At 48.5% G+C, this 27247-nt stretch overlaps 6 protein-coding genes across 6 annotated transcripts; 4 read left to right on the top strand and 2 right to left on the bottom strand.

Moving 5' to 3' along the window:
* Positions 1 to 94: 94 nt before the first annotated feature.
* EV420DRAFT_149878 (cytochrome P450) lies at positions 95 to 2683 on the top strand. The gene is made up of 14 exons (XM_060470975.1): positions 95 to 258; positions 315 to 703; positions 752 to 852; positions 904 to 1039; positions 1094 to 1191; positions 1243 to 1336; positions 1394 to 1466; positions 1523 to 1755; positions 1804 to 1870; positions 1924 to 2110; positions 2166 to 2332; positions 2389 to 2490; positions 2550 to 2560; positions 2609 to 2683. The coding sequence occupies exons 2-14, from the start codon at positions 571 to 573 to the stop codon at positions 2620 to 2622; spliced, it is 1416 nt and encodes a 471-aa protein (XP_060322860.1). The 5' UTR covers positions 95 to 258; positions 315 to 570; the 3' UTR covers positions 2623 to 2683.
* A 106-nt stretch (positions 2684 to 2789) lies between these two features.
* EV420DRAFT_1316622 (uncharacterized protein) lies at positions 2790 to 4063 on the top strand (the record flags this gene model as incomplete). The annotated part of the gene is given in 6 exon segments (XM_060468693.1): positions 2790 to 2860; positions 2912 to 3250; positions 3299 to 3458; positions 3511 to 3648; positions 3701 to 3927; positions 3947 to 4063. 5 exon segments carry the CDS (start codon positions 3122 to 3124, stop codon positions 4061 to 4063), a joined length of 771 nt encoding a protein of 256 aa, XP_060322859.1. The 5' UTR covers positions 2790 to 2860; positions 2912 to 3121.
* A 2691-nt stretch (positions 4064 to 6754) lies between these two features.
* Positions 6755 to 9148, top strand: EV420DRAFT_1666379 (cytochrome P450; the record flags this gene model as incomplete). The annotated part of the gene is made up of 15 exons (XM_060478982.1): positions 6755 to 6881; positions 6932 to 7032; positions 7091 to 7226; positions 7280 to 7377; positions 7435 to 7512; positions 7590 to 7669; positions 7721 to 7953; positions 8009 to 8075; positions 8133 to 8319; positions 8377 to 8546; positions 8600 to 8701; positions 8756 to 8766; positions 8822 to 8846; positions 8903 to 8914; positions 8968 to 9148. 15 exons carry the CDS (start codon positions 6755 to 6757, stop codon positions 9146 to 9148), a joined length of 1608 nt encoding a protein of 535 aa, XP_060322858.1.
* Positions 9149 to 9752: 604 nt separating this feature from the next.
* EV420DRAFT_1651561 (uncharacterized protein) lies at positions 9753 to 10493 on the bottom strand (the record flags this gene model as incomplete). Its single annotated transcript, XM_060478565.1, has 1 exon — positions 9753 to 10493. One exon carries the CDS (start codon positions 10491 to 10493, stop codon positions 9753 to 9755), a length of 741 nt encoding a protein of 246 aa, XP_060322857.1.
* Positions 10494 to 11067: 574 nt separating this feature from the next.
* EV420DRAFT_1623303 (kinase-like domain-containing protein) lies at positions 11068 to 12499 on the top strand (the record flags this gene model as incomplete). Its single annotated transcript, XM_060475929.1, has 2 exons — positions 11068 to 11130; positions 11756 to 12499. 2 exons carry the CDS (start codon positions 11068 to 11070, stop codon positions 12497 to 12499), a joined length of 807 nt encoding a protein of 268 aa, XP_060322856.1.
* Positions 12500 to 14182: 1683 nt separating this feature from the next.
* Positions 14183 to 16182, bottom strand: EV420DRAFT_1651559 (cytochrome P450; the record flags this gene model as incomplete). The annotated part of the gene is made up of 11 exons (XM_060478564.1): positions 14183 to 14353; positions 14407 to 14418; positions 14475 to 14499; positions 14551 to 14562; positions 14618 to 14719; positions 14772 to 14938; positions 14999 to 15182; positions 15671 to 15687; positions 15739 to 15781; positions 15834 to 16041; positions 16089 to 16182. 11 exons carry the CDS (start codon positions 16180 to 16182, stop codon positions 14183 to 14185), a joined length of 1035 nt encoding a protein of 344 aa, XP_060322855.1.
* Between the last annotated feature and the right edge of the window lie 11065 nt (positions 16183 to 27247).

The following is a 27247-nucleotide window of genomic DNA, read 5'->3' as shown; positions in this document are numbered from 1 at the left end:
AATATTTAAATACCTTTCAATGAGCCCTGCCTGCTTCCTGGCAAGTAATTTTCAAGTATCTGAGCTTTGCTTCACCGTCCATACTGACTTGTAAGTCTAGTGCAATGATGTGAAGGATAGCCGTGCTTCGGCAGTCAACTCCACATTTGCAAAAACGAAGACGACCGTTCACCGCCCGATGACCCTAGTTCAGGGATTTTCTGGCCCAGGCCCTGATTCGCGAAATTGATGACAGGGTTTATCTGACCAAGCGCTGCCGTAGGACCCTTACGCTTTTGGTAAACTAAGAATTTGACGGGCCCGTTTCGCAGAAGTTCCCACGTTTAATCGATAAACCGACTGATTGTGCTCCTGCGTTCGTTTGATACAATGTGCTGGGTTACAGCTTATCCGAATGTCTTGACAAAGAACTTTGAATCTACGGGGCCGTTTTGTTGAAGTTCCTGGCACATGTAGTCACCCTCTCCACGAAGATCGGAGACTTCTTTATGACGGGCTCAGTTGGATTCACTGATAAAAGCCCGTCCGTGTTGGCTTCCTCTTCAGAACATTTCCTTCGATCCATACAACATGCAGTCCATCATACATTACCTCGTCTTCCCTACAGTCGCACTGTTTCTTACCTTCGCGTTTCTGCGCTTCAAGGGTCGCAGATCTATAGTCTGGAAGATTCGTGGACCTCCGAGTCCTTCGGCCCTCTTAGGTTTGTTGTCTCGGCCTCATCGCCTGGTCTGTATTCTAAATATAACAGGCCATGAACACCTCCTTCGTTCTCGTCAGCACGTCGGAGATTTGGAGACGGAATGGTATCAGCAATACGGTGCCGTATACCGCACAAAGGGGTGCTTCGGAGTTAGCAGCTTTTGTTTATCTCTCAATTATCGACTCTGACGTCCAGGGTAGCATGATGTTTTGTCCGTTGCTGACCCCAAGGCGTTACAATACATATTTCATTCGTCTGGATACCGATTCCCAAAAACGGGAGATACGGATCGCATTAACGGGGCTGCCATGGGACGAGGACTAGCCACAGTGAAAGGTATGTTAGCGGAACTTGTGATCACCAAGCTTCTCTTTCTGATGGGAAACCTAGGTGAAATCCACCAACGACAACGGAAAATCCTGGGTCCCGCCTTTACGGCATCTCAACTACGACTCTTTTTGACCGTCTTTCAGGCGTCAGCTATGAAGGTGCGAGAGAGACATGGGATTTGATGACAGTATCTTATTCTGTTGCATTAGCTTACAGAGCAGATCAACCAGCGCGTCGAGGACGGCAGAGTGCTCAATATGCTCGAATGGACAAGCAAGGCTGCGCTGGATATCCTAGGCATCAGTGCGTCTTCATTTTCCATTCATGATCGTCGAAGTAGATTCACAGTCGGCTTGTCAGCCTCCTTCCGATATGAGTTCAACTCGCTCACTGGCGGACAGACTGAGCTGATGGCAGCGGTTAATAATCTTTTGTATGCAAATATGATTCACTTTGTGTAGTATCTTGCGTACTCATCATTTTGAATAGCGGCGAGTCTATGATGTGGCCAACGACAGTGGAACTCCTGTATACCGCGCTCTGGCGGATACTTCCTGGATGGTTGCTAGTGCCTCTCGAGTGGATACCGAGTAGAGCAACTATGCGGCTAAGTCACTTTAGAAACGTTGCAACGAAAGTATCGCGGCCGGTCTTCGAGAAGCAACTTAGGGAAGTGGAAAACGATATACATCCGGCTGAGAAGGATATCGTTAATGTTCTCGGTATGTACGATACATTTTACACCACTCGTATCTCTTATCTCGACTCAGCAATGTCTCATCTTAATGATGATGCGAGGAAGAAGATGGACGATGCAGAAATTGATTCTCAGCTGGCGTAAGCTGCTTCGAACTCCGTGTCGACTTCCATTTGCTGACTGGAATTCTCAGGACGTTCGTGTTGGCTGGCCATGACACGACTGCGAACACTATGGCCTGGCTTCTGTATGAGCTGAGTCTTCATCCTGAGGATCAGGCCAGAATACGTGAAGAGATTTCCCAAACGAAATCGAAGACCTCGGGAGCGCTCACCTCGAGCGACTACGATTCAATGGTCTGGCTGAATGCTTGCATCAAAGTGAGTCTGATATAACGGGAGTTTCTGGCAAGTGTTAATACATGGACTGCAATAGGAAGCCCTCCGTTTCCATCCCCTCGGGCATACTCTGTACCGTCAACCCGCCCAGGATGACGTCCTGCCTCTCTCCGAGCCTATCACCACTTCAGATGGCCAAGTGTATTCGCATATCCCCATTCGCAAAGGACAAGCCATCTTGGCTTCGATATATACGTACAATCGGTATATAACTCACTCTTTCAATCACTCTGAGGGCCAATTCGTTGACTAGAGTCTAGACTTCCTTCAGTATGGGGAGAAGATGCCGACGAGTGGAATCCCCGTCGATTTCTTGACGGCCGGGATGTTAAGCAAACCTCTCTTGGGGTTTATGCGAATCTGTATGGTTTTATTTCCTCCGTGCATTTCGCTCGCTGATGGTACGGCAATCGCTTCACAGGCTGACCTTCAGTAAGCGTTAAGATCTCCTTAACGATAGACTTTGCTGATGATTCCGAGTCCTATGTATATAGGATACTCGGTTATTATGCTGTTCTGAACTGATCGTGGGAATAAATCTATTTGGGGTATCAATCCATCACGGCATTTGCCGACTTGGCTACCTGAGCAAACCGTGGGAATATTTCTATTCGTTCACGGCAATTGCCGTCCTGGCTGCCTGAGCTCATCGTGGGAACCTTTTCTATTCGTTTGCCTCTACTCTCATGATTCCCATTTTTTCCTGTCCATCCATCCGTTCTTTCCTAATTGGCACTCAATAGTTTTCTCTCTTCTTGTTCTTTGGCTGATCTTCATCTCCAGTATTCAAGGTCTCTTTCTGCTTCCAAGATCGAGACTCTTCACGACGATGTGTTATTCAAGAAAAAAAAGATCACCATTGAGCGAGATGCATTCTTGTCCTTCCAACAGTGGTACCGCTAGATTGCGAGCGTGAAGAACCGCCAGAAGACCATTGTGTGGAAGACTGACAAACCCTTCATGTCATAGAACCTCTTTTTCTGGATCATCGATATGGGTCGTCTCTTGCCTACAAACCTCGTGGATTTTAGGGTCCAGATATACGTGATGAAGGGGATATGGGCTTATATGGAGCAGTACAGGAATATGGAGAGTTGGACTGATATTATGATCCTTGGGCTGGTGCGTCGTTTCCATGTTTTCTTGTCATCGTTGACTGAACCCCTGTAGGTGCACCATATGTTGGTTTTCCGGAATATGCACGATTTTGCGGGTGGCGACGTTCTGATTATATGCATCAATTGGGACAAGGAACTCGTGGATGCGGCGGTGGATTACTGGGTCAAGCTGAGCGCTGATAACTGGATGAAGGAAGAACGCGACACAAAACGTGTGTAATCCCTTCTCTAAAAATTCTCTAGCTAATATTAGACTTTGTATAGTCTGTCAAGTCTATGCGAAGGCGCATGGTCACAACCCCTGCTTCTACCAAGTCGATCCATATGTTTGTGCCCTGCTGCTTGACGAGGAGGTCAGCTACGTCCTGTCATTCATCGTTATTTTAGAAACTAGGAAGGATGGTGAGCACTGCCCCCAGTTTACTCCTTTCTGTCATAGCTTATCACATTACAGGCAAGGATCGTGCGTTCTTCACTCATCCATCCCACTGCCCACCACCCTCCATCCTCAACACCCTCCCAAAGACATGCAGAAGTGCCTCCTGCACCAACTCAAAGTGCATCGGAGTATGGCGCGTTGAGGATTGCTGCAGCCTGCACTGTACAGGCCCGATGGTCCGAGAGCTCCAACGCTACGAAGATTGTGTGGTGTGTAACCTTTGGGGATGCGAAACAGAACCAGTTTGACGCGGACGGGAAGGTGGTTGGACTCCAGAGGTGTCAGAAGTGTAAGGAGACCTTGTATTGTTGTCAGAAAAGCCGCCTTGTTTTCTTCACACGTTTTTGTATTGCCATTTCCCACTTATTTTATCGATGATGGCGGTTCCCTTTCTTGTTATCTCATTCACGCGCCAAAGCGTGTGTAACCTTTTGGGATGTGAAGTGGTACAGACGAACCTCACAGTTTATTTTTGTACACATCCGCTATAGTTACTAGTACACGAATCCAATTATTATTGTTATGTTTTTCTTATATTTTTTTGTTCAAAAAAAGCATAGGACTCGGACCTGCCACGCGGATGCATTGGCCCTCACCAACTAGTCTTTGCTAATCCAGGCGCTGGTATTCGTGGATGCCTTGGGTACGTACATTGAGTATTGCGAGTAATAGTTCTGTTGTATTTTGGACTGTATCCTAGTACAATGCTTGTAAGACCTCTAGTCTCTGGGTTACAAACTCGTGAGGAGTTTGCCCATTTACTTCGCATATTTATACTAAACTACGCCTATTCTAGTAATTTCTATACAATCATTCTCTTACCAATCTCTTACTCAGCATGCCGGAATGCCGGATTGCCAGAATTATCTCGCATTTTCCAACAAGTTCACATCTGACCTATGATCCTTGTACCCGCAGATGGAGATTTGCGTAAGTACAGATTAGTGCCACCCCATCGCCGAGATCTGACTGTTTTACAGCGTCATGGAGCTGCAATCCGTGGTCACAGAGCTCTTGAGCAACTTCGAATTCAGTATGCCCAAGGGAGCTTCGAAGCTGCAGCATGGTCCTGCTGGTACGGCTTTGATCCCCATCGTTCCAGGGAGGGCAGAGGAAGGAGCGCAAATTCCGTTACTTGTAACCGCGCTTAACAAGTAGGGCCTCTGATGCTGCCGAGTCGTGAGTTTTAGAGCCTCACAACATTGCTTATCACAAGTCGAGACCGGACCCTCTCTCTTGTGCATACTATTTACTTACGCTTAGCTTCCGAAGAATTTTCGGAGTATTTAAATAAGTCTGTACATTTCATTGCCACGTCGCCGTCATGTTTTCAATAGATGTTATGAAGCCACAAATCAGTTCTTTCGATCAGCGATTTTCAGTGAATGTCACGGCGCAGCCCCGTACACTGTACAGTCTGCAGGATGTGGCTTCCAAAGACGCCTTTTTTGCAATTGCTCCATAGCAAAGAATGAGTGAAGTTGGAGTACAAACTCTGTTGAGGTTATTGACTCGGCCCGCCGGGATTCAAGGCAAGGACGGCCCGCGCCACATCCACCTTGTTGAATCGTCATCCTTCGTTTGCTTCCGGCCAATTACTGGTGACGGCATCCTTTACTCAGTACCGACTTCTCGATAACAGCTATTTTCTGACAATCAATGTTCTTTTACTAGGGGCTCAGCCGCAGTGTTAACGACGTTGAACATGAATGTATGTTGTCTATTTGTCTTCTGGGTCTAAAAGTAGTCACATTCACCTGGATCCTGCTCCCAGATCACTTCGAGAGCCTTGTTAATTGTAGCAGGGGTCAGAGGTACGATCATCAGTTGGCCTTCACCTTTTACTAATCTACTGGTACCTTGAGACATGCATCGCACCGACCGTCACCATTGAAGACGCACACGCGGCGCACCCTTGAAAATTGGTATCGACTAGCTCACAAATATTTCAGCAAGAGTCGATATCTCCCCGTTTTCCGATGCTCAAGTACAAGTGATAGCGTTATCATATAAGCGCCTCTGCCCGTGCCTTTCTCATGTCAGTCCCAGCGCCGAACATCTGGTTCTGCCTTCCTCCGGCCGCTCACGGCAGGTGAATCTTCAAGGCCCTGAAGTGGTTTGCCGCGGATCCTCCTAGTGTTAGATGACAATGCCGTTCCGTCAAGTTCACCTCATTCTAGTCGTGAGTCCATCCCCCGGGTTCGATTTTTGTATTGGTTCTAGGCAGGAAGAAATGAATTCAAACTCAGTATAACCCCGTCTTATCAAGAATAGATTCAAGGACAGCAAAAACGATTCTTGAAGTGGTTTCGCTTCGGGCTTCTCTCCGACCATCACTCGTCATCTCATGGCTTAATGTCATTGTTAATTGCTAATGGGCGTCTGATTTTCTCTATACCTTGCCTGTTGCTGCGTACGTGGCTCACGTCCATCTCATGTTTCAAAGGATCTTGAACTTCACCAATCGCATACTGATTTCTTGTTAATATTTTTTTCTCGGGCTCTTCTTGGGGTGTTAATCACGCAGGCCGATAGCATTTAAGCGCTCTAGGCACGGGGTTATTAATCACAACAAAAGCACCATGAAGGGTCCGGAATTACTACTGCTTATTCATGTCGTTAGCCGATAAAGTTTAGGTGTTAATGGCCTTACTCCGGCTTCTGAGAAACGTTCACGGGACCACTGTTTGTTTGAACTTTACCTTCCATTGGTGGTCCACGGGTCCTGATATCTCTACAGTCCATGTAAACCTGACACCATTTAGCAAACTTAACTCCCCGAAGCCGCGGGGTGGAATTGGGCTGCTCTGTGTTATCAATTGCTCTAGGGTCTCATGACATCCTATTGCTAGCCAATCACACTCTCTTCTAGTATTCTTCTCTCGATACACACCACAAAATACGACTGCTCCCGTTGAACAGCATGGAACATCCATGCATAGAAGGCCTTCTTCCTGAAATCAAGGAGCGCCAAGCGGCACTGTACGTATATCTTCAAGTTCGGCTTGTACCTGGATAAGTTAAAAAGGATCTTCAGTGTGGTCCGTTATTCTCTATACTTTCTTCCGTATGCCCTCTATTTCATATATCCTTATTCCCTTTCTCCTGGCCTTTCTCCTGGCCGTTATCCGAACGCGGTCCAAGTGCAAGGCTGTCCGAAACGTCCGGGGTCCCCTACGCCCATCCTTTCTGCTAGGTTCGCTATCTGCGTAGCTTCTTCCCATTATCACTGATGTCATTCATTAGGACACGAATGGATGATGCGCCATCGGGACCATGTTGGCGACCTGGAAACGCAGTGGCTTAGGGAATACGGACCAGTATACCGGATCGGGGGATGCTTTGGGGTGAGCATATGTCATCTTTGGTGAACTAAGCACTAAGCTGGACCTTTGGGTGATATAGCAAGATGTATTGGTATTATCCGATCCAAGGGCCCTGCAATACGTTTTTCATACATCTGGATACCGGTTTCCAAAGACATCAGATGCTCTACGGCAATCGGATGCATTTTTTGGTCCTGGGTTAGTGACAGTCCATGGTATAATGTCTCCCAAATTGTGTCGTATCTTTGTCATATTCATTTCCATCCAGGGATCACACACCAACGGCAGCGTAAAATCATGAATCCTGCATTTTCTGCTTCTCAGCTTCGTCAATTTCTTCCTCTGTTCCAGACGTTTGCATCGAGAGTGCGTCTTCGTCTCGAAGTACTTGATGGCTATTATCTGACTTTCTTTCTACGGTAGCTAACGGATAAAATCAAAACCGAAATCCAGGACAATGCTGCAGGTAGTGTTGTTGACGTTCTGCAGTGGACAAGCAAAGTCGCACTCGACATCATCGGTATAAGTAGGCTTTCTTAATAATGATATGTTGGTTTAGTAGCTGATTAATTCCACAGCTGCTTTCCGATATCAGCTTCCATGCTCTCGAGGGGGAAGGGGGTGCATCAGAACTGCGAGATGCGCTCCGGAATATATTGTATGTACTATACTTAAATCAGTGATTCCTGATCTGATGCCGAAACTACAGCAGCGAGGGTAGCTCATCTCTGTCCCGCCTAGATATTCTATATGGGTCTCTTTGGCGCATGCTCCCCGACTTCGTCTTGAGGATACTTGAGCTGTTACCAGCGAGAGATGTACTTCGACCCCTACGTTTTAGAGACACTTCGCAAAGAATCGCCAGAGAGATTTTCCGGAAGCAAGTTGACGTGGTTGCAAACGACATGAACACAGCCGAGAGGGATATTGTGAACGTTCTTGGTTTGTGGTGTCTCTTTCCTCTTCAGCTCTTCTATCTAAGTTCCGTTACTGGCAGCGTTGTCTTACCTTACGGAAGAGCCTAGTAAACGAATGAGCGACGAAGAAATATATTCTCAATTATCGTAAGCTCGATTATCCTTTCTTTGCTTGGGATTCCTCTAATAATTGGCGGTGACAAGCACTTTCACTCTTGCCGGTCATGACACTACCGCGACAACTACAGCCTGGATCCTATACGAGCTCAGTCGTCACCCACACATCCAGTCACAAATCCGCGAAGAAATCTTACAGACACGGGAACGCTGCCAAGGCGATCTTACTTCTAACGATTACGACTCCATGCCTCTGCTTAATGCTGTAATCAAAGTGAGTTACGCTTCTAATCCACATGAACCGAACCGAAGGTCAATTTCACCCCTGCAGGAGACCCTTCGCATTCACCCTTTCGTTACTACCTTGATACGACTTGCTGCTCAAGATGACGTTATACCCCTTTCAGAACCCATTATCGCATTGGATGGGAGTGTCATGTCCGACATTCCTATTCCGAAGGGACAGACCATAGTAGCATCGCTTATACACTTACAACCGGTGTGAACTTTCGTGGCGTTGGACTTGTCTCCGGCTGATATTTGAGCCGTTGTAGGCTACCGAGCGTATGGGGACATGATGCGGATGTATGGAACCCTGATAGGTTTCTGAATCTTCCACGGAGCAAACAAACGTCCTTGGGAGTGTATGCAAATTTGTGAGGAACCCTGTTATATCCTGCGCTACCTTGATCTCACCGTACCATTCGCAGGATGTCATTCAGTACGTAGTTTGGTCACCTTCCAAAGGCTTCCCAATGACCAGTCTTATCGCATAGGTGCAGGAATTCGTGCATGTATCGGGTACGTCTCGGCGCCTCGTAATATGACAATCGAGACTAAATGATCTAACGTCCTAGGTGGAGGTTTGCGTAAGTGTTGCTCATATCGTTATGTTCTGTATCATACACTCATCCGTGTGCAGGATCATGGAAGTGCAGAACGTCATTACAGAACTTCTGAGTAGCTTTGAGTTTAGCCCCTCGGAAGAAGGGTTAGAACTGCAGCATGCTCCCGGAGCGCAGACTCTTACACCGGTCGTAAAGGGAAGGGCTCAAGAAGGGGAACAGGTTCCTTTGCGCGTCACTCTGCTTAGCAAGGAGTGATGAGGTGTTTCTACTGGAGAAGATCATAGACCCTTGTATTAGTATTTTGTTGTACGTTTCCTTCCAGTGTCAATGCAATGGACGTGTTGTAAGTCTACTAAAAGCTTTGGCCTGACTTCAACGCGATATTCCGTTAAGCTGAAGATAGCTCTTATGTGCCGTCGTCCTACAGAAGGGGTATGAACACACGCTCAAAACACAAAGACTTGTTCTGGTTCACCATTACTAAGGAGAAGTATACGTAGGGATTGATCTCATACAATTATCGTCGACCCGTCATAGCTCTTCGCGCATAGCGAAATGCCGAGCCCTTCTTCCTTCAGCCCTTTCAGCCGCAGTTACATCAGGCTGAAGACAAAGACACAGGCAAATCCACATCGACCTGGACAGTCTTCAAAAACGAGCTCTTCCATCTCACTAGCCACATGCGTCAACGAACACTGCGTCAACAAACTTAGGCAGCCGTCTCAGTCCGTATCGCCAACACGGATAAAGTGGCGGAGGAAAATGAGCGTCCTAAGATGCTGACACCTAAGCCGTCATGAGCGATGATGGTCCTGAGGCAGACTGTCGTCAGTTCGCCGCCACTGAAAGAACTCAAGGCTCAAGAGATGCGAGTTCGGGGGAGCGCTCGAGAATGCCAGAAAGGTAGCGGTTCAAGGGTGTTTCCAGTAGCCGGAGGGAGAGGAAGGGAACAGTGGGAGTGGGATATGAGGTCGTGGAGAGCCTGGAGTCTGTCTGCTCGAGGTGGGAATCCTGTAGGTGGGCGCGCGAGGGTGACATCTGCCAGGGCTGGTAGCGTGAGGCTGCCAAGTAAGCCTGAATCACAAATGTTGAGGGTAGTGAGATGTTTGTGTCGTATTCGGGGCGTAATACGCGACGGCAATGCATCGGAATTGTGAAAGGTTTGGAGGTTAGAGGCATTTCGTATGATATCCAGGCTCGATGGATGGGTTGGATGTCGAGGATCAGGGATACGGCGATCAACAAAGTTGATTAATCGGGAGGCGGGGAAAATAATTTGTGTTTTTTGATGAAATTGCCAGTCGATAGTCAAGTCTATTAGACGTGGCGCAAATTCAAAAGCATTGATGACGTCGACGTCAGGATACGAGGAGGAAAAGTACAGGCGGCAAAGATTGGGAAGGCGACCGCGGATTTGGGAAAGCATGGGTATCAGATCGGAAACGAGGCTGAGGTCAGCCATGATCCAGTGTTTAGAATGTGCGAGGAGTATTTGGAAGAGTGCCTTGAACTCCTCGTTTTCTTCTGGGGTGGTACGCTTCGCGATAGAGCGGAACACAAAGCGAAGATTTTGACAACGTTTCACGATGGCTCTAAGCATGGAGCAGGGGTCTTTTCTGTGTACGAAGCGATGGCTAACAATAAAGTTGGTCCAAAGTTCAGGGCACTGACAGAGCAGCCGCCCTCCATGTTTTACAAGCATGCGAAACTACCCAAGGACTTCCTTTTATACGATGAGCGTGGTAAGACTGTGAATTTCTGGTCCACGTGAAAATTTCCATCAAAAGTTCCGGGGGAAGGACGACGGACCGGGGCCAAAACGCGTTCGTAGACGGCCAAAGCCTCCTCCATTCTCTTCCTTTCGGCATCGAGGTGAGTCAAGTACTCGGCAAGCTTTTCCTTGACATTTCGTGCTCGCTGGAAATCATCGCTTGAGGGAAAAGTGCCAGTGTACAGGAATGACTGCATAAGACGAAGGTTTATTTTGGGTATGTCTTTAGAGGAGGAGGAGCCACACTTGGAGCAAATACAGATGCTGAGAGGTCCCTGCGGCATCTAAATGGGAGGCAGCTCTTAGCGGAAGAGCAGAAGGGGTAACATTGTCCTACATACCTCGACCTTGTGTGCTTTAATAATTAGATAGCCCTGGGAAAGGGGAATTTTAACTATTAACAATGGAAGAAGTCGATGCCTGGTGGTCGCTGGCAACAGGAAGCAGCAGGATCGGACAAGTCAAGGTCCGTAGACATACGATGACGTGTAGTGCCGGGATTACCGGGCCGGATTCCCTCTCGATTCAACACAACACCCAAGCACTTGTGTGATCTTGCTTGTGTTTGCGCGTTAGAGTATCGCACTCAAGTACACACATTGTGTTATGTTATCTCCGATACTACTGTTCATACCCAAACCATGGCAGCATCATTACCCAAGCGTTACTCTGTCTCCGACCATTATCAACCTCCTGGGTTATGACGGATAGGGCTACGGCCATCATCTTATTGAGATTCGATTGAGATGACACGAAGAGTTGAGAGGCGCATCTAATACTATCGAATTCGGAACAAGCGGCCGAGTCCACGGGCACGTGGCTGACTTGTTGATTTTGTCAAACGTTTACGTTGCAACTTAGCGTGGTTTATCATATTTGATGACCGTCCTGGAACTCAAAAATACATTGCTATGAACACGGTTAGTCTTAGTCTTTCTATCTTTTTGTAAGCTCATACTCCCTCTGCTAGAATCTAGTACTTCCATTCAGATTACCTTCTCCAGGTCACTGGATAGGGAACCTCATTCGCAGATGAAAAATAGCCGATTTCTCAAATATACTGCCACTATTTCCGACAAGATCTCATCCAGGAAGGCGTCTTCTCTCTACGCTTCAATCTCGTTCTCAAATTCAGCCCACACGCACGTGAAGCAGAGGGGATAGCTATGTCCATCGCACGCTCTATGGATGTGCCTGCGCCCCGTTTTATATCATACGGCGAGTATTCTCCCAACATGAGATCTCGGGAGGGATCTATCCTCATGACATGTATACCTGGAAAAATGCTGCAGGATGTTATCGAATCTTTATCCCCCGAGGAGCTTCATACCGTCATGCAGGAGCTCTCTGAGATTCTAGACTGCATGCGATCGTATTCTAACCCTTGGGGTACTCGCGTATACGGCGTCGACGGAAAGGACGTCTACGGTGGGCGCATCCCAGGTCGTCATATCAGAGCTTGCGACGACGAGCATTCCTTTTACGCAACCCTTCTTCGGGCTACCGGCGCTCGGGACGATGATCAAGTAGGTCCCGCCAAGCTTGAAAAGGCGAGAAATATGCCGACCTTGTTTCCCCATAATATTGTGTTTACTCATGGTGATCTCTGGGATCATAATATCATGGTGGATCACGGACACATCAGCGGGATCGTGAATTGGGAATGGGCGGGGTGGCTTCCCGAGCATTGGGAGTACACATTGATTCTTCGATGGATTGGATTGCAAGTGCCTTGGACCAAACAGTTGGCTTCTCTACCCGGGTACAAATACTCCAAGGAATTGGAGTATGACTTGGCCTTGATCGCAGTTTCAGATAGCTCTTTTCCAATATGAGTGGGATGTTCTGGCTCTTATTCTCGATTAGTTTCTCATATGTGATGGTTTTTGATGTTGCAACGGTTTTAGATCCCCGTTTCCTCATCGTGATAAGGAAACCGAGTCGTACCAACTCTCATATGCTGGTTCCTCTTCTACCATGTCAACTGATAGTGCCCTAGACTCGATTCGCAATCTCGTCATTCAATTTTAGGCCGCTAGGGTATGAACGTACAGTTCATTTGTATCGCTGCACTTCGGATACTACAATTCCCACTCAGATTTACAGTTTGATTTATCCGTTAGCGCCCTCTCAGAACGGGACCCCGATGCTTTTTTCATGTTCGTAAGTACTATCCGAATAGCTGTTTTTGTTTAGAGGTCTGACATTCTCCCTATTTGTGTTTGCACCCGAAAGGCTCTACCTTAATTCAGTCAATGCTTCTGCTGCGCGTTTGCTTATTTCTTGCAGTTACAATACTTGAGTGGCGCATCTCGTCGTTCTTCTCGTGATCATATCTCTAGGCGTGAACGATTACTGGAGCGATAGATATCTGTTCGCTACCAGCCCTCTGCTTTGTATTCAGTACTAGCAGACCTCGGTGTTTTCAGCCAGCGACATGACGCATTCCCCTCAATCTAAGGTACTGCTGTCGGAATGCTCGGATACTGAAGTAATAGCTTCCAAACCCGCCCAGTGATATAGTTATACAGCCGTGCCGGGTCTAGTCAAAACATGAGGAGCTTTATTCAAATACCGATACCCATCCTCCTCATGACAAGGCATGGTGGCATGGCCCCACTTTGGCATGCTTTGCGCTGTGTAACGCACCCCTGATGTACCTGTCCCTCGGCGCTTAAACTAGCTTATAAAGTCGACGAATGGGGGGGAATAGCTCAGGTCTTCTACCTATTCGCTTGACGAATCCCCTCGGTTTGTACCAATTTCACACCCACATTCCAAAATACTCAAGTTTCCAGTTCATACAGGCATCTATATCATGTCTCCTGAAATTGGAGCATTATACATCGTGCTCTTCGCACGCTATCAACCAGGAAGCTATCACTGGGGATTATACCATCACTGGGCGGCTTCGCCCCTAGGTTCCGAGACCACCTCCGCAGGCAAAGGTACTAAATATCATGCCGTAACTGTAGGGGAGGATTGGGGTCCGTTGGCAAGTGGAGATTGATGGGACGAGTCGTGCATGGCAGTCGCTGTTGTTTGTCGGCTTAATCAAGATCGGGTACGTCGATCCGACAAAGAGACAGTCGTTAGAAGCGACTCTTGACAAGGTTACCTGTACTTCGCCCTCTCCAAATATCCCGTTCACTTGTCGGACTTGGGTGCTGAAGGCTGTTAATCGCTTGATTGATGTTGGTGCTGTTCGGCTGCGACAGGTCCAAGGCATTGGAGACTGAAGCCATAGCTTTCGGAAACAAGGAGGCTTCCACTCGTCCTGCTCGACCCCGTCCTATTGTCCAGTCCGCTGTGTGTAAATTCTGATGCCATGAAGTACTTCTTTCCTAGTAAGCGCGTTCTATTGCTCTTGCAACCTAATCCTAAATTCATAATTCGCAGCGCAGGGATCGTTATTCCATACTCCAGTCAGATAGATAACCTTTTTTTTTGCTTGTAACGTACAGCTGAGGTACAAAGAAATGATCAAAAGCGCCATGTGAAATATGACAGTCTCTCTGTCATCCCAAAACGGAGACCCGCAACAGAACCTGAGAACCCTGGTTAGCTTTACCCTCCACCGCGGGGACAATCACCAGTCCAGCCGGATATTCCTGCACATTCAGACCCTCAGGTAAACTGAACTCGAAATGCTTCACAAGGTCGACGATGATGACTTGCATTTCATGATCCTATCGTTCCAGGTTAGATATCGGCCATAGACTCTGGCTTGGAGGTGACCTACGCAAACTCCCAACTTGAATTTTTCACTTAGAATTGAGTGCTGGAAACCGGAAACAGGTGAAGACCCACCCTATGCATGAACGCGTTCCGGAGCCTTATTTATCAATTGAGCGAGTGAGTCTCTAGAGTGAGATGTACGATTCACCAAATTGTCATCCTGCAGACACAAATTCAGATTTCGTTTCAATACGAGTACGTCAATTTTTACTCACAAATTGCTATATATCCCGTGCGGAGTGAGCGGCTGAGCTCCGTCGCCAATAAATCGGCTTGGATTCCACTGATTTGCGTCAGGACCCCAGATACTCGGCAGCCTGACAATGCTTAGACCCTCCAATGTCAATCATCGGAAACAGCAACGCGTACCTATTATACGTGTATATCGAACAATGAATTGTTTGTCCTTTGGGGATAAGAATGTCTTTCAAGATCTTCCCGTCCTTGGTAATGATCGGTTCGGACAGTGGAAGGGAATCATCTTGAACTGCCCTACGCATAAGGGTGGGTGCGATAGGGTGTAGGCGAAGGTTTTCCTGTCAATGATTAAAATCAAAACGGCGTAACAAGTCCGAACTTTGTTCAGCTTCACGTACTTTGATGGCAGCGTTTAGAAATGGCATCGAATCATACTCGTTCGAGGAAAGTTTGGTGTTCTGCAGGCAAGCTTGCGAAATCTCTTCCCATATTTTTCTTTGATCTTCGGGATGCGCAGAAAGCCCGTATAAAAGCCACCCTAGGGTAGTGGCTGTCGTCTCGTGTCCCGCAATGACAAATGTGCTACAGTGGGAAAGATGTCAATAAAGTTTAGACCCTGAAAGATAACACTTGCGCAAGTTGTGCCTCGACTTCATTGTCTCTCATCTGATCCGCGCCACGCGCTCTTGCTAAAAAGATAGCTCAGATACTAGAACTGTGAATCACGGTTTGGTGACGACTAACCTAGGACATCAAGGAGATCCCTATTCCCTGGTTCTGGTAGCATTCGGAGTCCTGATCCGAAGCCACGGTTAAAGGTTCGAGTCCAATATGATGACCCTTGTTCGGCATGAAAAGTGACCATTCGAGTGCAAACAAGTCAATCCGAACAAAAAATCCTCCCCCGGCATGAGAGCCAACGTCAGAAGTGGTAAGTTAATCGAAACGGCTGCGTTTGGTGCTACAAAGATCGTTAGCCCGTAGCCGACAACAAAATACATACACGAAACACCTACCAACTTCCACAGACAAGAATTTTCTTGACCCGAAAATGTCGTCGATGTCAAAACCTTGAGATGGCAGGGTGCTGGTGATGAAGTCAACGACGGCACGTCCCTCTAAAAAAAATGATACGTACCTCAAAGTCTTGACTTTGGTTCAGTCGACAAGGACGGCAGATGCTATTAAATTCGTCAACGACATCGCTGCCACTCAGAACGAAACTGTACTCACTGAAAACCAACTCCCTGTGACAAGAAAATGCCGCCACGTAGGTCTTGAAGTTGGTCACTAGCTAAGGGCGCATCGTACCGGGATATCGAATCAACCCACGTGCGAGGAGGGCCTCCTCGCCATCGGTCACGATTGAGTGCGCACATCCCGCACTCGCCAGTCACCCCCAAGTTCCGCCCTTGGTCTTCAGTTAGGATGATAGCAAACACTATGGAAGTCGTCAACAAGGCTGCTATCAGTCATACAAGATTCCACTCACCAAAGCGGAACCTCCCGCGACAAGAAATGCTGCTTGTAGGTCGTTCAAGGCTTTGGACGTCGCTCGGCGGGCGATACACCGTGAATCCATGCTTGAGTGGGAGGAGAAATGTCCTCGTCGGACACCGACATTGAGATCTAGATCCCTCGCTCACATCCACCCCTCGGCCCCTCCCTCATTCTTCTCGATCCAGTCATGTCCAAGTCAGAATCTGCAAAACATCAGTGGAAGCTTGCATAAGGCAATGAATGCAATACTTACAGGAAATCCATCACTTCACTATTCAGTCAGCAGGACCGTAGCTGCCGGGCGCCATAGAGAGACGGCTGGTGTGCACTGCAGAGGTCGTCAACAACTTCGTCACAAGCCGAAAACCAAATAGAATACTCACGACATCTCATCCGCCAATCATCCTGTCGGCACGATATCCTTGCTTCCCTGCAATTACCTTGCACTTCACAGTAACCGCCACCCCGTTTGTTATGTAGCATGACGGAATCTTGGAGGCTTGCTCAATGGTCGTTGATACATCCCGTGCGGCCCCATGCTCAAGTAGAGAGAAGGGTCGTCAGCACCAGACATCCGCGTGCCCTGCCTATATCCGCATCCACCTAGCCGAACACCTCACCATCTCCAAATAATATCCCCCTCATAGAGCCCACACCCTTGCTCCCCGGACATCGATATATCGTGTCAACGCAAATTCTAGTATTCCCATTAACGTTCGATCATACGGCTTTGGGACGATGGTCATTCGGTGTTATGCCGCAGCTGCGGGGATCGGTACGGAGAGTAGATGGTGGTGTTGAAGACGTGCAATGGGTGCGTCGATCGAAAGGAGACGACCTGGCGATCGAGTTCGGTCAATGCGCATATCCACCTCACGCAAGCCTGCTCCATCACATCCCAACTTTGCACGGCTCTCCCTATTACTCTCCCAGATATCCAGCTCGCCAGAACGCGATACGTTGCGTCGAGGCAAAAATCAACACCATCGTGACCGAAAAAAAGGCCCGAAGTCAACGAAGGAAGCACGGGATATTTTGACGATAGCAAGGTGGATGGTAAGGGGAAAGACACGGAACTGAACCCTAAAAACAGACGTCACCTTAAACTGTGACGCATGAGCAAGATATGCCGTACTTACATGTTATCCCTTCACCAGCAAGACAACTTCAAACTTTGTTAATGCATCGAGAATCGCAATGCATTTACCTTGAGGCGAGGGTCCTTATGGTCGTGAGGACAAGTCTAGAGAGTCAAGGTACAAATGAGTAAAACCAAACGTGCAAGTGGGTAACGAAATATCATACCAAAGTACGAGATGCCCTGCCTGTGAGTCAGACTCCTTGAAATTGGAAACCAGGACTATAGCATAGGCTTGCAATGGCAGAATTGAGGAGAGCAATGGGGACGCATCGGCTCGGTTATCGTGGTGAAGAGCAGAGCCAGCTAGTGAGCTTGCCAAACAACCCTGTCCCAGCCAAACATTCCTTTTATGGAACTCACCTCCTTGTGACACATGAACTATAAGTTCTATACTAAGTTGGCGGGAAATTATCCGAGGCCAACGGAGGGTGTACTCATATGTGGCGCACTTTTATTTATGCCAAGCTACGGGGATACATTACTGTTCAGTGTCCCGGCAGAGCACAATTTGAAAAAATAAAAATAAAAAAACATCTCCCACTCGAAGTTCTAGTGTCACTCTTGCTATCCAGCACATGGCTTCATGGCTCAGAAAGACTGCTGCCCATATCCTTTGATTTATGCTTCTGTCACTACAAGAAAACATATATACAACTCATCATGATTCATGTATACATTACAAACAAAAATGTTATTTATGGAGGAATGAATTTTTGCGCTGCAAATTATGGAGTCAGGATTAGGTTGCAACAGTGATAGAACGTGCTTACTAGGAAAGAAGCATGGAGTCGTTGGGTTATTGAATGTACACTCAGCGGACCAGACCACAAGATGGGGTCGCAGAAGCCAATGGTCCACAATCCGATCGTGCCCGAAAGTTATAGCTTTGGTCTGCAATTTCTAGCAGTTGTTGCAGCCAACAACACCAAAACCAATCAAGTGATTCACAGCCTTCATCACCCAAACTTGGGAATCGAACGGGATATTACGTGAGGGCGAAGTGCACGTAACCATGTCAATTGTCGTTTCCAGCCACTGTCTATAGACTGGACTCATATTGACATGACCGATCTTGATTAAGCCAACAAGCATGGCATCATACCTTGAGACACCTATCTCCTCAATCTCTACTTGCCAAGGACTGGGATCTGGCAGTAGATTGGCAGCATGATATCTGGTGCCTCTGCCTGCATAATTGTTGGGGTCGACACCAGGGCGTGGAGCCACAAAGTGATGGTATAATCCCCAATGACAGCTTCCTGGTGGATGGCATACAAAGAGTATGATGTATAGTCCTCCAATTTCAAGATCCATGATATAGATGCCTGTATGAACCGCAGACTTGAGTATTTTGGATGTGTGAGTGAAATTTGGTACAAACCGAGAGGATCCGTCGAGTGAATAGGTAGAGAACCTGAGCTATTCTCTCCATTCATCGACTTTATAAACTAGTTTAAGCGCTGAGAAGCAAGCACATCAAGGGTGCATTACACAGTGCAAAACATGCCAAAGCGGTCCCATGCCCTACCATGCCACCATGTCTGGTTACGACACAGATGTGTATACGTATTTGAATGAAGCTTCTCATGTTCTGACTTGACATGTGGCTGCATAGCAGATATCATTGGGCCAGTTCGGAAGCTATTACTTCAGTTATCCGAACATTCCATGACAGCAATACTTTGGATCGAGAGGAATATGTTGGCATGTCGCAGCTGAAAACACCGAGGTCTGCTGGTACTAAATACAAAGCAGAGGACTGGTAGCGAACATATATCTATCGCTCTAGTAATCATTTGCATCTGAAGATGTGATCACGAGAAGAATGCCCAGATGCACCACTCAAATGTTGGTGACTGCAGGGGAGGAAACGCGCAGAAGAAGCATTGGCTACATTAAAGGGGAGCCTTGTGGGCACACGCACAAGCACCCCGAATAGTATGAACATGAAAAACATTGAAGTTCCGTTCTGAAAAAGTGCCAACAGATACATTAAACTGTAAATTTGAATGGGAACTGGAACATCCGATGTGCAATGATACAAATGAACCATACATTACACACCCTAGCAGCCTAGAACTGAATGATGAGATTGTGTATCCGCTACTACCTGGGTAGAGAAGCTAACTGTTTGGTCCAAGGCATTTGCAATCCAATCCATCGAAGAATCGGTGTGTACTCCCAATACTCGGGAAGCCACCCTGCCCATTCCCAATCCACAATCCCGCTAATGTGTCTGTGATTCATCATTCACCGTGATATTATGATCCCGAAGGTCACTGTGAGTGAATACAATATTATGGGGAAACAAAGTCGGCATCTTTCTCACCTTTTCTACTTGGCGAGACCCTCTTTATCATCGTCCCAGGTGCCAGCAGCTCTAAGAAGGGTTGCATAAAATGAATGTTTGTCATCACAAGCTCTGATATGATGACCTGGGACACACCTGCCGTAGATATCCTTTCCGTCGATGCCGTATATGCGAGTACCCCAAGGGTTAGAATATGATCACATGCAGTCTAGAATCTCAGAGAGCTCCTGCATGATAGTATGAAGCTCCTCAGGGGATAAAGACTCGATAACATCCTGCAGCATTTTTCCAGGTATACGTGTCATGAAGATAGATCCCTTTTGAGATCTCGTGTTGGGAGAATGCTCGCCGTATAATATGAAACGGGGCACAGGCACACCCATAGAGCATGCGGTGGACATAGCTATCCCCTCTGCTTCACGTGCGTGTGGGCTGAATTTGAGAATGAGATTGAAGCGTAGAGAGAAGACGCCTTCCTGGATGAGATCTTGTCAGAAATAGCAGTAGTACATTTGAGAAATAGGGATCAGGATGTGCCGGTGGATCCAGCCACGAATGAGGTTCCCTATCAGATGACTGGAGAAGGTAATCTGAACAGAAGTACTGGATTCTAGCGGAGGGGGATATGAGCTTACAAAAAGATAGAAAGACTAAGACCAACCGGGTTCATAGCAATGTAACTTTGAGCTCCAGGACAGTCACCGAGTATGGCCTGATAAGCCGCACCAAGTTGCACCGTCGTTGTGCATCTGACCCACTAAAGCCCGCCACTACATGCCATTGCATGGACCTTGATTGTGACTTTCCTGATACTGCTGCCTCTCTCCACATGAAGACATCTGATTTGCTGTCTCTCTTGCTACCATTTCTATGCTTCTTCTCTCCTAGCTGCCCCTCCAAACTCGGCTTTTCCTTCCGATGACCCTCTCAAGACGACGACGCTGTTCCATTGACGATCCTCCCTTCACAGCCACAAACGACCGTCCTCCCATTTGTCTCATCTCCACTCCCTACCTGTCTGCACCCTGCACTCCTCCCATCTGTACTCCACTATTCTGCTCCCTCATTCTCTACTCTATCTGGCTGTCGTCGCGACATGAGCTGCAAACAAGTCATTACCGAGTCTGATTTTCTGTCACTCTAGCAGATGTGCACATCGCAGAATTGATTGGCAATGAGGAAAGGAGGTCATGTTCGGGAACGGAGGGTCTTGTGTATACGCGATTGGCGAAGTAGGAAGGCAGTTGCATTTGGGAGAGGAGGATCTTGTGTCTGTACATACGGGAGATGCTCCAAACTCGATCGGAGATGGAGGTCTTTGATCACACTCTGCATCAGTGCACACGCGCACACACTGCCTGCATTTTGGCTTAGACATTGTTCTCAGCCATCTCATGCTCACAGCTAGCTACCAAGTGCAATGCTTATCAGCATGCTGTTCACCTTGAAATACATATGAGGTTCTTACCTCGAACTTCCCTTCAGTCTTCGCAGAATCGTCTCTACATGCTCACTTTGACTGTCCTCTGCAAAGTCTGTGTGAGTTCGACTTTGAAATCCTTATGAAGCAGAGATAAAAGCTTACAACTTTGAGATCGCTGCCACCGAGTTTACTATTTGGAAAGCACCCATCCACACGTGCCAGGCTTTAAATGTTGGTAACCTAGTATGCAATTAGTTGGCATTGTTTTATTGTTATGGAGATGAGCAGGTCATTACCAACTCGTATTCATCTCCAAACCTGTTAGCCACTAACTCTTATCGACTTAGATCAACTAAGGATCGCCACTCGCACTTCGGTGGACAATACACTCAGAGGTCAAAGGCGATGGGGTTGAGTCAGGAGCGAGCTTAGATAGTCACGAAGAACGGAGTTCGATGTTAGGTAGATTAAACCTTAGCTGAAGCTGGGGTTTAGACCAGCTGAGGCTCTACTTAAGTACACATTGAGTAATCTAAGAATAGTACTGTGAGAATGTCCGATCAGAACCGCAGCATAGAGTAAGCATGAATGCGTAAGGAAAAAGAAAGAGAGAAAAAGAAATGAGTAAACCGTAACATTACCCCCCCTTTAAGACTCGTTCGTCCCGAATGAGTCCTCAGTCTCCTCTCCGCTTTGTTGCGACTGACTGTCAAAGGTGTCATCATCGTTGTCATCATCTTCGCTATTGAAATCCCAATTTTCCGTCACCTTTTGAAGGTGATCTACGTCGGCTTCATCATCAGAGGGAGGGTCGAGGAGGATAGGCGGATTTTTGTAGGGTCTGTTCTCCCGCCTGGAGTCTTTGATTTCCTGGGCGCATCGTCGTAAGTAGGAATCGCGAACCTTAGGGTTGTCGAATCGTGGATCCGTCTTTTGTGGAGTGTACTTCCAATAGTTGTCATCCGAGACCTTGTTGTCTCGGAGCCACTTCTTGTTCTTCTCCTCTAGGGCGCGATCCATCGATTCCGAGATCTCCACTACCAGTCGTTGGAAGGACAAGGTGGTCGATATGGGTCCGTTGCCTCGTCCAGCATCTGAGCCAGCTGCCTCCCCTACTATATTGATTTCCTCGTCAGAATGCGCTGGAGCCGAACACTGGGATGAGTAGACAGTTTCTACTTCCATAAGGCAGGGTGTGGCTGGGTCATGGTACTCGATGGGAAGGTTGCGTGGTATTTTATGATCGATACCCACCGTCCGTCCATGCTTGTTTACTTCCCATTGAATCCTTTGGATGCGTGCTTCATAGTCATTGACCAGTTCCTCTGCGTTAGCCATATTGGACCGTTTGACCCAAGAGTTCTCTTCCTTCGGGTAACCTTTCCATTTTACCAAGTATTCTGTAATGGTGCGACGGGTTCGCCCTCGACTGACTACTTTGTCTCTGTGCTCGACGATTTCTTCGATTTCATACTCTTCCTCATCTTCGATCAACTCTGGGGGTGGTCTCTCGGGTCGTGGTTGATTCGAAAAGGAGGGCATGACGTAGGGTGTCAACAGGGATTCGTTGAAGCGGTTGTGGATTTTCCATGTGGCCGGTAACTTCAATTCGTACGCCGAGACCCCTTTCTTTGCGATAATTGCGAAAGGGCCTACTCGTCGGTCGCCCAACTTCTTGGACGGTCACGGGAGATGAAGGTTAGTCGTATCGAGCCATACCTTATCTCCGACTTGGTACTCCATGGCTGCACCTTTGTGTTTGTCATGGGTCCTTTTCATGGACTCCGCTGCCTTTTCCAATGACTTTCTGGCTTCTCCCTGCGCCTTTTCTATTTCCTCCACCATTTTTCCCGCTGCTGGAACTGTCGTCGTTCGTTGAGGCTTCTTAATGACCTCTCCGTCCCTTCCGAAGATGACCTTATAGGGGGAGTATCCGGTGGCTGAGTGCTGTCGGTTATTGTGTGTAAACGCTGCCAGCGGTAACCACTTGCTCCAATCGTCCTGCCGGTTGTTAACGAACATTTTGAGGTATTTTTCGATCTCTTGATTAACCCTCTCAGTCTGTCCATCCGTTTGAGGGTGATAGGCCGTGGACGGGTTCCCTTCAACGTGCAGGAGTCGATAGAATTCTTTCATGAATTTGGAGACGAACACCGAGCCCCGATCGGAGATTACCTTCTCTGGCATTACTCCATAGGGTACGTAGACGTAGTCTCTTAGGATTCTAGCGAACCCTGACGATGTAAGCTGCTCGTTACACGTGATAGGAATGATGGCTTTTGAGAAGCGATCGACGATTACTAGGATAGAGTCGAAACCCTTTGAATTCGGTAGTTTGGTGATCATATCCACCGAAATGTGGGTCCAAGGGCGAACTGGAACCTCGTTGGGGTGTAAGGGAGCCTTCTTCGGTCGGCGATCTGCCTTGGTTCGTTGGCAGACGTCACACCCCTTTACGTATGCTTCTACGTCTCGATGCATTCTTGGCCACCAGTAGTCTCGAAGTATCAACTCCTTGGTTTTTTCGATACCAGGGTGGCCAGCGGTAACGTGATCATGTTTGAGGGCTATGATCTGCCCTCGGAGGTCGCGGTCTACGGGCACATAGACCCGTCCATCATACCATAATAGGTCCTGACTGCGAGAGACACCCTTCTCGTGGTTTAAGGAGTCGGAAATTCCCCTGTCCCAGCAACAAGGGTCGTGTGTTGCCGCCTTGATTCATTCATGCAATTCCTCGGCGGTGGGCATGGTCAGGGCCCTAAAGTGTTCCGCCTTGAGTACTACAATGTCTCGATTGTCCTCCTTGCCCTGATCATGGTCCGCTCTCCTTGACAAAAGGTCTGCTTTCCAATTCTGAGCACCGGGCTTATGATGTAAGGTGAATTGGTATTCCGCTAACTCCGTCACCCACCGCGCTTGTCGTTGGTTGAGCTTCTGGGGTTTGCGGAAATACTGAAGGTTGGAGTGGTCCGTCCAGATTTCGAAATCTTCCCTTGCCCCCATGAGATATTGGCTCCACTCTTCAAGAGCGATCATAATCGCCAGGAGCTCCTTGTCATAAATCTCATAGTTGCATTCGGTAGTAGAGAGCGCCTTGGAAAGGAAGGCTACCGGTCGCCATTTCTTGTTTTGCCATTGGGACAACACCGCCCCGACTGCTCCTTCACTGGAGTCTGCTTCTACATGGAATCGCCCTTCATCCAGTGGTATGGCAAGTACCACATCTTCGCGGAACAGCTCTTTGAGCTTTTCAAACGCCTTCTGCTGGGCTTCCCTCCACATCCACTCCTGTTTGCCGGTGAGTAGGGTAAGCGGTTTGATGTGTTTGCTGTAGTCTCGAATAAACCGCCGATAGAAATTACAAAATCCTAAGAAGGACTGTAACTCTTGTTTCCTTCGAGGGATTGGCCAGTCCAGTAGCCCTGCGATCTTAATGGGGTCCATGCGGATTTTTCCTTCGCTGATGATTACCCCCAGGTACTCCATCTCCTCCACTTCGAACTCGCACTTCTCGGCCTTGAGGAACAGCTTATTTTCTCGAAGTATCTGGAGTACCTTGCGTACGATCTTTTTATGCTCCGCTTTGGTTTTAGAGGCAATGAGGATGTCGTCTAGGTACACTGATACTTCCCCTGCAGCTATCAGGTCCTTGAAGATGTTGTTCATCATCCACTGGAATGTAGCGGGCGAATTGGTGAGGCCAAAGAACATCACCAGGGGCTCGTAGAGCCCTCGGTTTGTTCGAAACGCCGCCTTCCACTCATCCCCCTTCTTGATTCATACATTGTTATACCCCCAATGCACATCCAGCTTGGTGAAGTATTTAGCCTTCTTCAACCGGTCCATTAGTTCCCCAATCAACGGTAAGGGATAACGATTCTTGATGGTCATCTCATTCAGCTTGCAGTAGTCCTGCACCGGGCGCAATTTCCCGTCCTTCTTTTTCACGAAGAAAAAAGGGGATGCCATGGGAGATTTGGAGGCCTGAATGCGCCCCGTCGACAGGTTCTTGTCGAGGAACTTGTCGAGCTCTTCCTGCTCGGCCGGGTTAAGCGGATAGACTTTACAATCGAGGTTGGCATTCGCGTTGGGGATGAGTTCGATGGCGTGGTCCCAAGGTTTACGCGGGGGTAGCTCATCGAAGCTTTCTTTGTCGAATACATCCTTGAATTCGCGATACTCCTCAGGTACGATTTCCTCAAAGGTTTTGATCGTCTTTTTCGCGTTAGCCCGAGCTGCCAACTCGTTGGCTTTGGTACCCATGGCACGCACGTGGAAGGCTTCTTCAAAATCGATGACCAGTATGGTGTCTCCCTCCTCGTATTCCTCCCATCGCGACGAGGGGTCGGTGTCGGGTAACAAAAAGGGGATTTTACGGCACGTGCACCAGGCTAGGGTGACCGCCCCGGTATCCCAGTCAATGAGGGGATTGTGACGCTGCAACCAGTCATGTCCAAGGAACAGGGGGGTAGAGCCTAGATCGACTACAGCTAGTTCGATCCGCTCCACGTGATCCCCAATTCGTAACCGTACTTCGGCATACTCCGTAATATCCCCTCCTTTGTTTCGGGTTCCATCGGCATTGTACACCGGAACGGGGCGGGCCGCCTTTTTAAGATTAAGGTCATGTGCTTGGGCCCAGGCCCAGTCGATTGAACTTCCTGTAGTGCTGCTATCCACTAGGGCGCTTACCACGTGGGTCTCTTTCGTATCCAACGTTTCTAACTGCACCTTTATTGACACGTTACGCCCTTTCCTTCCGCGTATATACATTGGGGGTTTCTGAAGATCCTCCATCCATTGCCACCTTTCCCGAGCTTGAGCGGCCGTTTCCGTCTGCTCTTCTAGCTGATGACACAGCTGGTCGTCAACTTCCCCCCGACGACGGGGGTGTACCCAACCGTTGAGTACTGCACGGGCAGCGGTATCCCCTCGAGCGATTCGTAATGCCCGCCGGGTCCACAGGATGCTGTGGGGCTCGTAATACATGTCCGCAATCACCTTCTTGTCGTTCGGGGTTGCGCGAAGGGAAATGGGGGAAGGAGGCGTCCTTTTTGGGGTCACAACCGGGATATCAGACCATAGGTGGGCTTCTTCATCTTCTACTTCTTCCAATGATACTGATGGGTTCTTCCCTCAAAGTGGCATTTGGTCACCGGGACGAGAAAGGTCCCGAGGCGGCATTTGGGCGCCCTTGGTAATCGAGGTGGTGGAGGAGGGCTCGCTGCCCTGTGTTTGGCCCTGGCCACGGGCGCTTGTGCACAGCGTTGTAACCTCCACTGTAGATCTGTACTTACTGCTCCTCCTGGACCCGGCGGTACTTCGGGTGACCCTTCGCGGGGGCACACATATTGGCTCGCCCGCACGGTCCTCACTGTTGGTCGCTTGGGTGACTACTGGGTGAGGGTGGTCATCCGAGTTCACGGCCTCAGCTGCTTTTCTGACGCATCCTGCTGAAACAGACGGCCCCACATACGGGGACGCAGGCCCAGCGGGCTGGGTTGGCAACCTTTCTCCCTCTCCGGGGTGACCTCCCCACGTCTGGGGTTCAGTCGGGACTCGGCCTAGGGGGCTCTGCCCTCGAGGGGCTTTCCCTGTGCGGCGAGCCGGGGGTTCCTGAGCTGTGGGTGCCCCTAGGGGTTCAATGCTCGACGCAGACCGCGCGGAGCAGCGGTAATCCCCTCCTACGCCGTTGGAGTGTTGCGATTCCTTGTTCTTAATTCCTTCGACTGGTAACGCGGCAAAAAAGTTGGTATATTGTTCATACGGAGTACCTACATACGTAGTATAAGTCTGACTAAAAGTACATGATTGCGCACCAGGGGAAACTAAGTCCTTTGCTGACGCCGTCGAATCGCTTATTTCGACGCCGGCTCGTCTTTTGACGACTTTTCCTCTTTGACCTCCTCGACCTTCGTGTCCTTTCCCAGTTCTTCCTTCTCTGCTTCAGCGAGCAACTGGCGGAGGCGTTGGGCGGGAATCTTCTTGCAAGGTGGGAGTTTGACGGGGAGCCACTTTGATTTGTCCGTTGGACATTTATGGTCCCGGTTCCACCCAGTATTGCCGCACTTGAAGCATCGCTTGTTGCTTCGCAACTTGTCGATCTCCATCAGCTGCCCGGCACCCCCATAGGTTGTCCCTGTGGCGTCCTTCTTATCGCCACTGGAACCCTGACCGCTTCCCTTCTGTGATGATTGGTTGCCTCGACCCGAACCTCCCTGGTTTGAGGAGGACTTACTGCCCAGTCCTTGGGCTACCCCATATCGATA

The sequence above is a fragment of the Desarmillaria tabescens genome (assembly GCF_030435595.1).
Source record: "Desarmillaria tabescens strain CCBAS 213 chromosome Unknown EV420scaffold_100, whole genome shotgun sequence".
In the NCBI taxonomy this organism is placed as follows: Eukaryota; Fungi; Basidiomycota; class Agaricomycetes; order Agaricales; family Physalacriaceae; genus Desarmillaria; species Desarmillaria tabescens.
Note: the sequence above shows the minus strand (reverse complement) of the source record. Positions and strands in the feature narration are given on the sequence as shown.